General features: G+C 37.4%; 1 protein-coding gene across 1 annotated transcript; it reads right to left on the reverse strand.

The window, feature by feature from the left end:
* Positions 1 to 2044: 2044 nt before the first annotated feature.
* Positions 2045 to 12598, reverse strand: LOC108565608 (probable cation-transporting ATPase 13A3). The gene is made up of 10 exons (XM_017925152.1): positions 11950 to 12598; positions 7749 to 8236; positions 7047 to 7450; positions 6700 to 6926; positions 6324 to 6640; positions 6055 to 6259; positions 5262 to 5999; positions 5009 to 5194; positions 4634 to 4918; positions 2045 to 4565 (listed from the first exon to the last, which is right to left on the reverse strand). The coding sequence occupies exons 3-10, from the start codon at positions 7168 to 7170 to the stop codon at positions 2526 to 2528; spliced, it is 4122 nt and encodes a 1373-aa protein (XP_017780641.1). The 5' UTR covers positions 7171 to 7450; positions 7749 to 8236; positions 11950 to 12598; the 3' UTR covers positions 2045 to 2525.
* Positions 12599 to 15951: the final 3353 nt, after the last annotated feature.

Genomic DNA, 15951 nt, shown 5'->3' on the forward strand with positions numbered 1-15951 from the left:
TGTTTTTTGTAGAAAAATCTTTGTAAATTTACAATTAATTGTTGATTTAATTGTTTCCTTTATTTTAATATTTGATAGATATTTACGTATATCTATAATCATTCAACATTTTTTAATTTAGTGTATTTTTCTGGATGATCCATCTACAAAAAATATTACGAAAGACGTAAAAACCGTCAATCAAAATTGACAAGTCTCAAACACAAGTAACTGACCTTTGTTTATATTTAAATTTTACACAATTTGTCTTTCCATATATGTTTCAAATTATTTTGAACTATTAATTTTGTATTTACAGTCTAATCTATATCTGAAATTTAGAAAAACATCATCTAGTTAACACAGATCCATTAGCAAATAAAACACATGCGTAGTGTTGTATAAACAGTATATTTGCTATGGGCGTACTCTCGATGTTATATGTGCACACTGTAAATAGATTTAAATATCTCTCTCTCATTGTTGTTATTATCAAAGCGAGATTCCATTTCCTGAACCAATTCTCTCTGTTCGCTTTGCATCGCGCACGAATCGCGCAATTATCAATTTAAACAAAATTTAAATCATCCTCGTACCTCTCTACCTCCCTAAAAATACAAATCATTCCTTTTATTCGTATTAATCAAGTTTCAATTGTAAAAAAATGCAATTGTTTTCATTTCGAGTTCCACAGGGTAGAGTTATGGGTCTTGAGTTACATATATATTATATTTAAATTGACGTTTTTAGTATGTTGAATTTGTAGACACGCTTGTAATTAGAACGATATCAGATGTTGAATTGTTCTGGAATGGAAATGGAAAATAACGAAGGGATGATTTGGTCTAACTAGTTTCTAATAGCGTGCGTACATATCTCTATTTGATGAGACGCTGCTGTTGAGTTTGTGTCGTCGTTGTTGCTGTTGTGTGTATGCATTATTTGCATATTCCCGGGCGTGCTCAGCCTTCGCCTTCTTTTCCTCCCTTCGTTTCCCTCCCCACATTCGGTTTCGGTGAGCTCTGAAGAAGGGAATCGACCGGTTGAATTTCGTTTTCAGAAGTGGAGAAAACTCGTTTTCGAAGACTCCTCTTTCTCTCTCTCTCTCTGCGTTCGCCGCAAAATGGTTAACGCGATTAGCGGAGAAACTCAATGGGATTTTAACGATGCGAATTAGTTGGAAATTAACGGATCCGTTAAACATTTCATTTGAAAATGTTGTAATCGTTGTTGAAAATAACAACAAAAAAATGAGGTTGCAAATGTGAAGTGTTTTTTTTAGATTTATTAGCTTTATTCTCGATCTGCTTGATAATTTAAATTTTTTTGCGATGGTTGCGTAACGCGTTTGTTTTTTTTTTTATTTTGAGTCTCCTATTCACTCTTTTATTTTCGTGTTTTTATTGCCAATTTGTGACAATCAATCAATTGTTTGTTTGTGCGAATGGTGTGTATATTGTCCTTCGTCTCTCTTTCTTTTCTTTCTTTCTCTATCTATCATCGTGACAAGTACAGTATGCATGTGCATATTATACACGTTGCATTCTTGGTTGTCGTGATGATGCTCGTTAATCTCGTGGCAAACATGGACTTCGGCCATCCTCGGGATATGCGTGGAGTGGAGGAGATATAGACCATGTGCAAACGCGAACCGGCTGATCCCAATTCGATCATCCATCCTTTCCGCGTTTTCAAATCACGTAATGCTCGCTCGGCCATCTTCGATCTCACAAATCTGATGCAATTGCCATGACAACCGCGTTTGGATTCCATCTTCCTTTTTCAAATCGAATCACCTGATTGGTCTGTTTGTACGGTTACCTTGGTTACCAACGTGTTCACTTCGCATTTGAATATCAATTGAAAATTGCTGTTTTCAATGGATATTATTAACAAATATTTTTCGTTTACTTCAAATATTGGTTATTGTTGTTATTATTATAGGAAAATAAAATTGTTTTTAATGTGTGTATATATATATATTTATTTAAATTTTTTGGAATGTCCAGCATTCCAAGTAAATTTACCATTTTCAATAATTTTTTTTTTCTCAAAAATTCCCCACTATATATTTATATATTTTTTTGTTTGTTTTAGTTTAGACAATTTACATTATGTATAATAAATAAACTAGACACGAATCAATTGTCTCTGTCTCACTCACTCACTTAAAATAATCTTGAACAATAAACCTTACAATTCTACAATTCAGTAAAGAAAATAATTAAACCTAAACAACAAGAATACTTTTTTTTTATAGTCACTTTTTCTCACCCTATGTGGTCATTCATATGTAGTGGATATGATATTATATAAAAAAAAGAATCAATTCAAGTAAAATAAATAATAAATAGGATTATTTTTCCTACAAAAATATATGTTTATATATATATATTTATATTTAATACTACTGTTGCTGCACCGGGCGTGTGCAGGAGGAGAGGTCCCAAAATAGGAGGATTTTCATCCGCGTCTTTTCATCTCGTTTTGTTAAGTACAAAAAAATTAACGGTCTATATATGTATTTGCGTGCGTGCGAGTGAACTTCAGCTCGTCTCGAATTCAGCCATTTCGTAGTTGGGTTTGAGGCCGTTGAGAATGTCGCCGTTGGTGATGGTGTATACGTCGTTGAGGAGGGTGGGATCGGTGGAGTTGGAACTTATGGAGCGGATGCGTTTGGAGGTTGGTGGTGATTCCTGCAGGTGATTGGGGTAGGCGGCATCGATGACGATGTGCTGTGGCGTGGATTGTTCGGCAGTGAGGAAACTGGCGTCGCTCGCCATTATGCTTACAGCCGATTGGAATTGATCGAAGTCGAAGCCGTTCTCCAAATTGCGTAATTTATTCCTGTTGGGGTTGTAACTGGGTGTGCTTTTGGTGGAGTTGGGAGCAGAGCTCGGAGTGTCTTGCTGCTGGTAGAAGCCGTTCAGGACGTGGTTTTTATCGAATTTCTTGTTTTCGAAGACGATTTCGGCGGTGCAGCTGGGTAGCGGCGTCGACGGACTCGCAGCCGATCGGTAATTGGATGTTAACGTGGGCCATTTGGTGTCCTCGCTCAGATCCTTCTCGATGGCGAGGAACTTGCGCTTGGATTTGTACACGTTGTGGTACTTGTATCGTAGCTTCTTGAAGACGCAGTGCTCCACGAAGAAGACCTCTATTAAGATGCTGAGGACAAAGTGGATCGCGCCGTAGGCAAGCAGGTACAAGCGGAAGTTGAAGTCTTCGGGGACGACAAGTTCGAACTGCTCGCGCAGAAACTCGCACGGATCCAATGCCAAATAGACGGAGAATATAGCCAGAGCGATGGCAGAGCCGATCAAGCCGAAGTTACTGAAGATGCTCTGCCTGTACGGTTTGCCCTTGCTGAAGACGATGGCCAAGATTATGTACTGGAAGCCGGACATGGTGAATATGGTGTAATTCTCGACGCAACCAACCAAATCTTTGTTCTCTTTGGCGGTAGCGTTGAATGGTTCGTACCAGTCGGTGCTCACCAGGTGCTGGAAACTGAGCACCTGGAAGAAGACGAGCAGAACGAGCTGCAAGAAGAGCGAGAGGATTGGACTGAAGCTCATGAGACTGTTTAGAGGCGTCTCCTTGACCAGCTTTCCCTTGTACGCTTCAGTTCGTCCGAAGAAGAAGGCGAAGATCGAGATGATGAAGAGATCGATGTAGAGGAACTCGATGTCCGTTAGATTCGAGTCGATGCTGTACAGGATCATAACGGAAATGAATTGGCAGAGCGAATAGGCGGCCATGTACTTGAAGATGCCGAAGGAGGTGACCAGAGCGGCCCTTCCCTCCTTGACGATGCTCAAGACGCACGTGATGTTGGGGTTCTTGGAGGTGAACGGGCTCGCAACGGAAGACTCGGCTTCGCTCAAGGAAATACCCGTGTGCGCTGCTTTCAAAGCGCCGCAATCGTTGGCGCCGTCGCCGCACATCGCTACGTAATAGCCCAAACCTTGGAGCTCCTGCACCAGCTGCTGCTTCTGTTCAGGAGACATGCGTGCGAAAATACTACCGCGTGTCACCAGTTTGGGGATGAGTTCGGGGTGTTCGTCTCGGATCGCCGCCCAAACTTTACCGGTCATCGCGAAACGGTAGTTGTTGAACGGAAGAGGAGGATGATTCTGGTTGTGATTGTTCGCAGCTATCTGCGATTCCACCGTGTCGAGACTGACGATGCTCGAGGAATTGGAAAGAAGGCTAGCCTCATTTAATTTGCCGTTCTTCGTGTTAGTCAGCGTGTAGTAGATTTGCGAAGGATTTCCACCGTCCGAGTTTACCGTGATCACACTTTGACCTTGCCTTATAATTCCGCAGTCTCTGGCCACGCTGATGGCAGTCAAAATGTTATCACCCGTGACCATGATCACTCTTATCTGGGCTTCGTTCAGATTCTGTATGCACGGCGCGGTGTCCGTCTTCAATCTATTCTCAAGGACGATCAACCCCAAAAGGGTCATACCATGCTCGATGGTCTCCCTCTGCACTCTTTGGGCTTTCGTGTACGTCAACTTGAGCTCTTTGTGAGCTAAAGCAATCACCCTGTAGCCCTCTTGCGTGTACTTCTCGAGAACCTAAACACAAATAACGAGTTATTGTTTGTTTTTTAATCCAGCGATAAAACAGTAGGATAACAACCAACCTCTGAGAAGTTTTCGGGAACTGAGCTCTTCTCGACAAAGTTGAGGATCATCTCCGGGGATCCTTTGCTGTAGTACTCGAAGTGCTGGGAGTTCAGCTTCCTGATGATGACGCCCATCCTTTGAGCGCTGCTGCTAAACGGAAATTCGCGAATGACGCCGATCTCTTCGCCCTCGACGGCGCCCGCATCTTTCGGAGGCGTGAAAACGGTTGGGAAGATCATGTTGAATTTCGTGTTGTCAGACACCTCCAGATCTTCAATCGACCACTTTGTACTCTCAAACATCTAAGAAGAAACAATCAATCATTTTTATTTGTAACTGATTATATAGGCAATTTTTAAGCAATTATGCGTTACGTGTTGCGTTCAACTCACCTTGAGGTCTAAGGGATCTCCGCTAATTTGCTTATCAATTACAGTTAAGGAATGGCAAGAGACTAGGCCGCAGACGAAGGTGTTTCGAGGCAAGGCGTCCACTTCCTTGACTTCAGTCTCGAATTGCCTCTGGGATATTGGCACAACGCAATGCAGATCTAAACCGTCTTCGGTCAACGTTCCGGTCTGCAAAGGAAACATTTAGATTTAAAAAAAGATGAATTTAGGTGGATGCGAGCGAAGGAGAGTTCACCTTATCGAAGCAGACGCAGTCTATGCTTCCAGAAACGTTTATGCTTCTAGGGGAAATGCAGAAGATTTGTTTCTTCTGCAATCTTGTCTGCGCGTACAAACGACCGACCGTCATAGCAGCAGGAAGAGCGGGAGGAACGACGATGGTGATGAGATCCAAAGCTTCGAGAATCAAATCGCCGATCGGAACACCGCGCTGCACTTTGGTGATGATCGTGTAGATGAAACCTAATCCTGCGATCATCGCCAGCAGCGCCACGAATCTGTAGGAATCTTTTTCGAATCGGAAATCTACAGGTGGAGGATACAGGATGCTGCGCACCAGACCGCCTTTGGCCGTGTAAAATCCTGTCTTCAGGACTACGGCTAAAACTTTCTCGTTTCCAAAGTAGCGAGTTTGGATGACTTGGGTGCCGCAGAAGAGGGTGTGTCGAGCGTGCTCCTTCTCGTCGTAGTAGACATCCGGGAGGTTCGGGAATGGCGTCTTCGTGACCGGCACGGATTCTCCGGTCAACATGGATTCGTTCAGAATGCAATTGCCGGTGAGGAGGAGAGCGTCGCACTGCATGATGCAGCCGTGCTGTGGTATCTCCAATATATCGCCAGGCACCAGAAGCTCCGTTGAGATGATCTCCACTTTGGTCTCGTTAAGACTCTTAAACTCTGAATCGTTCGGATCCCTCCGTAAAACGGTTGCCACGTCCGAGCTGTGCACAGTCGACTTTAAATTCCTTTGGTTCTGCAAATTGTTACCATTAGAATTTAAATTATTTTAACGAAAATGATTCAATTACCCTGCGCGTTTGGATGACGGTCATGGAAATACCGAACACCGACATCAGGAGGATTGCGGCCGCGTAATAGTAGTAATTGTCGGCGAACCACAGGACGAAGCTGAAGATTTGGAAGATGTAGAAAGGATTGAGCACCTCCAAGAAGAGAAGCGTCAGTATCGTCGATTCTTTAACAACGATTTCATTCGCCCCGTAAACCATCCGCCTGGAAATCATCATATTAATAATTACAATTGATTATTTCTTATTGCTATTGATATATTTCATACCTCATGTACTGTTCGCTTTTGGATAATCCCCTGTTACCGTGCAGAGTTTCGCTGCTGACGCCCTGATCCAAACCTTTCAGCTTGATGAACTCCAGCTTCGAATGATCCCAAATGTACGTGACTTTTTTGCAGGTGAACGTCAGCAGACTCTCGACTTCGGTGAAGACGCCGTCAGCGAAATGCACGGAAAAGTTGGAAACGTCCTCGTCGGAATCGCAGTACTTTTCGTCGTCCTTCTGCTTCTTCTTGATCTTATCCAGCGTCAACAGAGTCAGCGGTTTCACGTGGAAAATCTTGTGCTTATCGTTGTACCATTCCTGCGAATCGAATTAGTTTAGTTTCTATTATGGTATTATATTTCGAGTGGACGACTTACGGTGATTAAGACGAAGTCGGCTTGGGTGATGTCGCACGGATTGCATTTGGCTTTGAGGAACCAATGGGGACACCAGTGGAATATCAAGCGGAGAAGACCTGCGGTCAAAATGACGAAGACGTACGTTAAGGCCGTCTTCGCGGCGCTCCTCTTGTAGCCGCAGATCTCCATCTGGTCGTCCTCGTCTTTGTTGATCAGCATGCTGAACGCCTTGGCGACAGATTGATCTGTTTAATTGAAAGAGAAACAGTTTAAAAGATAATTGATAATTGTTAAAAAGACAGCGATTGCAGCGAAGAAAATCAAAATGTTTGTTTGTTATCTAAATTCATAAATATATATGTGACCTGCGTGTTTGATTAGTTCCGCCTGCTGCTCTGGCAGCTTCCTATCGGAGGTCTGATTCCTGCGGAACGAGAAGGACGAGTAGCCCATCCTCTTGTTGGCCAAATTCTCCAGGGACGATGCCATCTTCAATATTCTTCAGTAAACACTCACAACAACAACAACTAACACACCGATTATATTTAGATACGACACCAAAACACCAAAGTTTTTTCTTTTCTTTGCTTCTCCTGTTCCTGTATTAATTTTTTGTAATACTCTCAGGTATAGTTAGTTTCTGTAACACCGAGTCCGAAAACGTTTTGTCTGTCCACGAAAGAACCGCGAGAAGAATCTCCTTCTTCGCACTGTGATGATGATGATGCTGCTGTTGCTGCTGGTACTCTCAGCGGGCGCCGGCTAAAATCTGCAATTGTTTTACGTATACAGATGATGTTTTTTTAAAATTATTTTAGTAGGCGGAAGAGTTGCGTGCCCTTGCGCCCGGTAACCCAATTTTTCGGGTACTCTGCTTTTGCTGTAAGTGTAGGAGAGATGGAGAGAGGTAGGAGGTAGAAAAGGGAAAAGCGAGCTCGCTCTTCAATTGAAACGAATCAAAAGCGATTGAGGCCAATTGGTGGCAATTGAAGTGCGCGCCTCGTCCGTCCCCCACGTTAAGAGGGAGGACACGCAACTCTTCGTCATCGTCGTCGTCGTATTCATACCTTCTCTCTTTCAAATGTTTTCGCTCCTAGTTGCTTGCGTTTGATTTTTCGAACTTCCCCACGTCGATGAAGGTGTTTGCTTTTTCAAATTTGCTCTTTTTCGAGCTTCTTCTACTTGTCTTATTCTTCACAGGACCTTCCGGCAGGAGGCAAACATCATAACGGGGTCAGGAGGACGACATTTCGCCGATGCGCAGCGGGGGGAATTCGATGTCAGTCGCCTGGGTCGTTCTTCGCGCGGTATCCAACACTAGATCGAACGAAACCATCTCCAGTGGAGGAAAAGAGCATCTTCGGAAGGTCGTCTCCGTGCTGGACTATGATGGTGGTCGTAACCAGATAACAACCGGACAACAACAACGACGACAACGCACAAGAACCACCCCTCTGAAGGACGCACAAAATAACCATAGTACACTTCAAGTGCGAAAAGTCCGAACGTTTCGCCGATTCTCTGCGCCGCGAAATATTTATAGACGCGAATGTATCTGAAAGAAGAACAGAGAACATAGTCAGTCAGACAGTCAGCATACGCATTCGAAAACAGTAAACCAGCGCCTCCCAAACATGAATAATTTAATTACAAATTCTTCTTCTTTTTTTTTTAAATTCTACCGCTCATCGCGTTTGCCTTGGTGACCTGTCAATTCGAGCATTTGAAAACTGACGTTTCTTACACAATGACAATGTCATACCTGTCACGATAATGCCAGAAACAATTGCATAATGAACAGATTTGCAATGTTAAAAACCTCAGATGTTAGAAAAGTTGCCTAATATAATCCACGATATAATTGACAAAATTTATTAAAATTGCTTTATATTATTAAAAATTAGCAAATTTACATCTCAAATTTAAAAAAAAAAACCATAAATTGATTGCATTTACAATATTTTAGAATGAATTTGTGGAATAAAAAAAATGACGTTTGAAATACGCTGATTTGCATACGCACTTGACGTAAAGCGAAAAAAAAAAAGATTCATTCAAAAATAAAGACGTATTAATAGATGGAGCGCACTACTTGGAACAGCACCAAAGCGAAATTCGAACGTAGATTTTAGGAAAATTGTAGTTATTATGTAAACGTTTACATAATTTCAAGTTCACGGTGGATCCATGAAATCTAGTAGCTTTTTTTTTTGTTTCATGTGACGTTTCGTATATTGCAGAGCAATCTGGATACCTTCCAAAAGCTATTTACGATATCGTTTTTTTTTTAATTTTCGAGATCGTAATGCTGATTCGATAAATGAGTAAGTACTGAACGATTGATAATATTTTTACGTTGAGATGCTTTTTGGAGCCTTATTCATAGATAAATCCTAGTGCGATTTGTGTAAAAGGAGATTTTTCCTTTCTAGAAATTGTTAATGCAGGTGATTCCTTGAATTACGTTTACTTGTCGGAACGCTCAAGGATTCTGAAGCGTCATCTGTTTTTTCTTAAAATTATGACTCAAAGAAATTTTTCCAAAATTTATTTACGGTTCTAAATTATAGAAAAATTTATTTATAAAATTTAATATTCATAAAAAATTGACAAAAAAAAAATATGGAATCAAAACAATTTTCTGTAGAAGAAAGCAATATTTAATTTAAAAAAAATATTATTTTGAGGATGTTCCCAATATGCTTTTTGTTGTCATGGAACCGGCCATTTTAACGTTTATGTTGCACCCGATTGGTTTGCGCCGAAATGCTTCGTCGCGATTGGTCCGTTTTTGTAAATCCCACTGCGGCGACCCTCAAATCAAATCAAAACCCATGTTTCGCGCCAATTTCCTGGATAACGTGAACTTGAACACTGTCGCCGTTCGTTGGGATCATCTCGTTCAGACGCTTCACACACCTCCCGAAACAATTATTTGATGTAATAACCGCGTCGTCGCCTTGCGTCACGTCCTAACAATAATAATAATCATAAAACAACCGAGGTTTTTGTGTCCAACCAATGAAATTGCTACAATCATTTAAAGCCACAATTCTAAACATATTTCTTATTAAATTTAAACTAATTTAATAATTTGGGTCTATATCTAAAATCCCGACTATATGGAAATCCCGACTACCATAAAAATGTCATTTTAGAAATTTATAATAATTAAAGACACTGTCGGGATTTCGGTTGTCGGGCTTACGATTGCCACCGAATAATTTACTTCAATTTATAATTTTTATTAAAAAAAAAGTATTTGTTTCAGTTTGACGTTAACATTCTAATTTTTTTTGCATTTAAGCTTTGCATTGCGTTTTTTTTTTGTTAATTTGTCAAATCCATGACGTAAGTGATTTTTATTGCATTTGTCATTAAAAAAAATCACTTTCATTAGTGAATTAGCAAAAGGTGAATAAAATATAGACTTTCACTAACAATTTTGGTGAATAAACCAATTATAATATGACTTTTCTAAAGGTTAATAAACTGTTGATAATTAAGTCATATTCCGGCTGTTAATTGATACGGTTATTCAGTTACAACCGAGTAATTGGAATATATTAGCTTAATTATGTGCACGTGACGCTATCTATTATGCGTTAATTACAAGAATTTTAATCTTGACGTAAATATTCAAATGTTGACGATGCTACACATCTTTTAATTACAAAGTAATAACGATTATTGCAACGTAATGCAACTGAATATCAATTAACAATGGGCTTTTGTGCGCTGCTCAGATGAATTATTGCAATTGAGCGGATAATTAGAGAGACGCGATTCTCCTCAACTAAATGCATTATTCGAAGAGATATCCTTTGTCTGTTGGAAACAGAACAATTGAAAGCAAGCGGAATGCTTTTCGCATCCAATTTTAACGAACAATTTTATTTTACATTGATTTCAAGGTGTGTATGTGGAAATGTCGTGTTCGCACATGCAGACACGGCGATTTTGGGTAAGGTTAATGGACTCTCGAGCAATTGAATTTTCGTGTTTGCAACAAATCGTAGAAAGCCAAGGTTTTTTTTTTGTTGTTTGAATCACTATGGAAACGCTCTTTATTTGTGCATCAAATCAATTGCGGCAATCTCGTCATCGGTCTTTCCGTCTGCTAAATAAAACAGTTGATTAAATAATTGGTAGACAGTCGCCTACTTGAATTATACAACACGATTATTACTGTTTTAAATTGTAACCTTACATAATGCAAGAAAAAATGGTTAAAAAAAAACAATAATATAAAAGATTATTATTTTATAATCGTATTACGTGTGAAACAGTTGATTAAATCTAATTGGTAGAATTGTACATTATTTTGTAGATTACATAACCTTACATAATTGAAAAATCCTTGTGAATGTAATTCAAGTAAACTTGGTTTTATGGAAAATTGTTTTACATATTTTTAAAAATAACTTCTTTTATTGTCAAAGTTTCAAGCAGATTATTGCAAATTTTTACACAATGTGCAAATAATGTTTGTTTTTATGGTATAAAACTACATATCATGAAGATAGGTAATACAAAACTTAATATTTGTAACGTAACGTCAACATATTTTTTTCCAATTTGTCCACAATTTTTTTTAAGTGAAAATATTTTTTTTATAATTTACTTTATGGATATGACAGAAAAAAAAATAGACTGAAACAAATATTTTCTCGTTATCATGTTTTGTAGCTGAGATCTAAAAATACATGATGAATTATTTTTTGTTACGTCCATCAATTACGTGGAAAGTCCGAAAGAGATGGAAATGCGTAGGCGTTCTGTAACGATTTTTCTACCCTCACAGCTTCAACCAATTTATACTTTTCTCGTTTGTGAATTGTACTTCTTTCTCTCTCTCTCTCTATCTCTCTTTTTCTCTCCCTCTTATTGAGAAACTGAATCGATGTTATGTAAAATAAAAGCATAAAATAGCTTTGGTTGAGTGAACAACGGGAATGCAGGATAGATATTCGATATGCTTACACGAGTTTCGCGTTACCCGTGTGTATTTAGTGCGATAACAAAAGGGATTAAAATCAGTACGAAATAATGAAAAAAAGAAAAAAAATATAGGATCATCCTCGTGTACGTTGTTTGCTCGAGTCGCTTCGGTTTGTGACTTAATCCGAAGCGACTTAAGTAAACCGATTTTGTTCGTTTGTTTGTGCAACGAAAATTCACGCAAATCGACGCCTTATTTCAATATTTTTTTTTTATCAGTCCGATAGACAGACGTACGCGCGCACAACTAGAATTGCATATACTTACGTTTATATATATTGTATCCTCGGAGGTGGCAAGAGAGCAGTTCCCCGTATCCTAACCTACAAAATCGCAGCGGATTCGATCACCTTTTTTTTGTGCGGAACGAAAGAAAAAGAAAAAACGGAAAATGTCTTTGCTGAAGCTACAAATCTTCTTTGTTCAGCTGCAGGTGTTCTTTTCTTTTTTTGTTGTTTGTTCGTTCACCTTTTTCTTTGTTTGTTTCACGGGAAATTTAATGCAGTAAAACTTCGATGATGATCGGTGTGTTCTTCAGATTAGAGGGACTTCTAATAATCTGTTGTAAAATTAACCCCTTGTAAACCTTCATCCTGGCCGAATTTTTCACAATTTCTCTCGATTATATATATATATAAATCTATAGTTCTATATATATATATGAATTTATTGAAGTAATCTTACGAATTTTTTTTTTGGATTTTGGTTGGGTGGTTCTTCTGTCTACTGACGTCTGGTTGTGTTGAATTCCGATGGACTTTTCGCACTTTTTTTTCGCAGCCGGCCTCGACTCGCTGGATTTTTATGACTGTGTCTCTCCACCTCCCTACTCGCCGGTTCGGGAAAGTCGAAGTGTATAGGCGCATGTGCGACGGAACCGCTCGATAATTTTTGCCATTTCCCGAGAGCCAAGCCGGAAAATCGCCGAGCGCATAATAGAAACCGGCAGCGACATCTGTCTGTCGCCATTGGTGACAACGTTCGTTGCAGTTAGGGTTACATAAGTTGGTACTATGTTTGCGATTGTTTGCACACGGCACACAGCCGGAATTTAAATATGATTTTATATAATGATGATCTACAGTTGGAAGTAGACTTATTGGAAAGGGTTTAGTTTTATGTTTAATTTGCATTTTTAATAATGTAATTAGCATTAGCGGTTGTCGAGTTATTAAATAAATGGTAAAGACACAATTTTATATTAATTCTCAACTTTGACAGATTATAACAGACGAAGGGGGTGAACCACAAATTTGGTAGTAAATTCATTAGAAAGATTCTAGTTTCATCTTCAATTTGCATTTTAAATGATCGAATTACCATGTGCTGTTATTGAGTAAATAATTAAAATGTAAAGATCTCTCTATATCAAATTATAATTTATTGCTTAACTTTCACAAAATGTTCAATTTTGTTATACACTCATTTTTTTCTTCAATTAAGATTAAAATTGACAATGACATTTGACATAAATATACCATTTTATTTAAAACAAAATAATTGAATTAAATCTTGTCAATTGTCAATTTTCACTGACGTAAATTGAAAATTGACAGTTTTATTTTTGACAATGACATTTGACATTACTGAAATATATCATTTTATTTAAAACAAAACAAAAATAATTGAAGACTTATGAATGTCATAACAATGTTCAATATACATGAAAATCTCAACTTTGACAGATTATAACAGACGAAGGGAGTGAACCACAAATTTGGTAGTAAATTTATTAGAAAGATTATAGTTTCATCTTCAATTTGCATTTTCAATGATCGAATTACCATGTGCGGTTATTGAGTAAATAATTAAAATGTAAAGATCTCTCTATATTAAGTTATAATTTATTGCTTAACTTTCACAAAATGTTCAATTTTGTTATACACTCATTTATTTTTCAATTAAGATTAAAATTGACAGTTTTATTTTTGACAATGACATTTGACATTGACATTGACATTACATAAATAAACCATTTTATTTAAAACAAAACAATTGTATTAAATCTTGTTAATTGTCAATTTTCACTGACGTAAATTGAAAATTGACAGTTTTATTTTTGACAATGACATTTGATATTGACATTACATAAATATACCATTTTGTTTAAAACAAAACAATTGTATTAAATCTTATAATTTATAATTCAATTTATGTCAGTGAAAATTGACAGTCTTATTTTTGACAATGACATTTGACATAAACTGAAATATACCATTTTATTTAACACAAAACAATTATATTAAATCTTGTCAATTGTTAATTTTCACTGACGTAAATTGAAAATTGACAGTTTGATTTTTGACAATTACATTTGACATTACTGAAATATACAATTATATTTAAAACAATTTTCAATATACATGTAAATCGATACACACGTAAATTGACATTTACATTTGACATTTATTTAAAAGAAAAATTAAGTGAAATCTTATAACTGTCAATTTTCAGGTTACATGACAATCATTACTTTAGTAAACTAAAAAATGACAGTTTCTTTATTGATAATGACGTTTACATATTAGAGTTTCCTATTGGATTTAGAAAGTTTTATTAATACAAATACACATACAAATACACACACATTTGATTTTCTTCGTAAAATAACTGCAATCTTTAGACTTAAGTCTACATGAGTATCTTGTAAATCAGGGTCGGAATTTCCCGCATTCCTGCTCGAACGTCGCGACGGAAATTTTGTTTTGTCTTCCTTCGTTTTAAAAACTTAAAATAGCTACCCTACTCGTTCCTCGCTGGGGAGAACCTTATACAGGCGCCGTTCTATAAATAACTCTTATTACGTAAGTGAGCTCTGCGTTTGCCGCAATCGGAAATTGTGAAAAAAAAATCCCGACCCTGACTTAACTTTGATTCTATTGGGATATAGAGGATTTTTGTTAACTTACCACGGCTGTCGCCAAGCATCTTGTCTGAGGTATCAACGGTGTCCGAAGAACATTAAATCTACAAAAAAAAAGTAAAAAGAAATTACTTGTTTTTTTTTGTACAGAGATAAATAAAAAGGTCAATGCATGCAACTAATTACTTATGTGTGCACGTCAAAGCAAAGAGTAAACACAACATTTATCTTTGCTTAAGCAATGAAACCTTCGGAGATGTTCATTCTATAATAATGGCTATGATGCTTGAAGTTGTTTACTCGAACAAAACGTTTTAATTACTAGATTGAATCAATTTGTACATTAATTTTCTTTCTAAAGAAATTTAAATTACAATAAAAACATGCACTATAGTTAAGCAATTACGCGTTGCGGATGGGTGACTCAATTTAAACAAATTAATTGTGGATAAAAAATATTTAAAATTACATTACAGATATTATTAAAACTTGATGGCGATTTCGCACGAATACGTTATTTAGGATAATTAGCAAAGTTTGGCAAATACGCATTAGATATTTGCGTAAATGAATTTGAAGTCAGTATGAGTTTGCATAAGACGAGAGTTTGCAGATAGTGTTTATATCGCGGTTGGTCCATGAACCGGACGAGAATTATTACCAAATTATTTACATACAAATTAAGATAAATACGGTGCAACAATAATAATAATAAGTTTTATCACACGTTCAAATTTGATCATTTGTAATTGTGGTAGATTTTGAACGCGAATGACTGCCAAACTAATGAAACCACAATAATAAATGAATACTCGTTACATTCCCCAAACATTCANCTTTCATATGNATCGATGAATCCACAATAATATATGAATACTCGTTACATTCCCCAAACATTCAACTTTCATATGCATCTTTCGGATCCATTCTATCTATTATAGTTTCCGAGAAAATCAATGAAATGTAAAAACACTGCTTTTTTCTAACGTTTTTTCAACTTTCAACGTGAATTACAGCCAAACCGGATAAAACCACAATAATATATGAATACTCGTTACATTCCTCCAAAATTCAGCTTTCATATGCATCTTTTGACCATTATTGATTCCAGAAAAAAAAACTGTTTTTCATATCAATTATTACTAGTTTCGAGAAAATCAATCAAAGTAGAAGTCACTGCTTTTTCTGCGGTATTTTTCAACTTCATTTAAACGCTGAATTACAGCCAAACCATGAAACCACAAAAATATATGAATACTCGTTACATTCCCCAAACATTCAACTTTCATATGCATCTTTCGGATCCATTCTATCTATTATAGTTTCCGAGAAAATCAATGAAATGTAAAAACACTGCTTTTTTCAACGTTTTTTCAACTTTCAACGTGAATTACAGCCAAACCGAT

Source organism: Nicrophorus vespilloides, unplaced genomic scaffold (assembly GCF_001412225.1).
Source record: "Nicrophorus vespilloides isolate i.1.1-1 unplaced genomic scaffold, Nicve_v1.0, whole genome shotgun sequence".
Classification (NCBI taxonomy): Eukaryota; Metazoa; Arthropoda; class Insecta; order Coleoptera; family Silphidae; genus Nicrophorus; species Nicrophorus vespilloides.

Coding starts and splice junctions, on each gene's coding strand:
- LOC108565608 (XM_017925152.1), bottom strand. CDS start 7,170: ATGGCATCGTCCCTGGAGAATTTGGCCAACAAGAGGATGGGCTACTCG. Junction 6,000..6,054: donor CCGTCATCCAAACGCGCAGG/GTAATTGAATCA, acceptor AACAATTTGCAG/AACCAAAGGAATTTAAAGTC. Junction 5,195..5,261: donor ACTGCGTCTGCTTCGATAAG/GTGAACTCTCCT, acceptor TTTCCTTTGCAG/ACCGGAACGTTGACCGAAGA.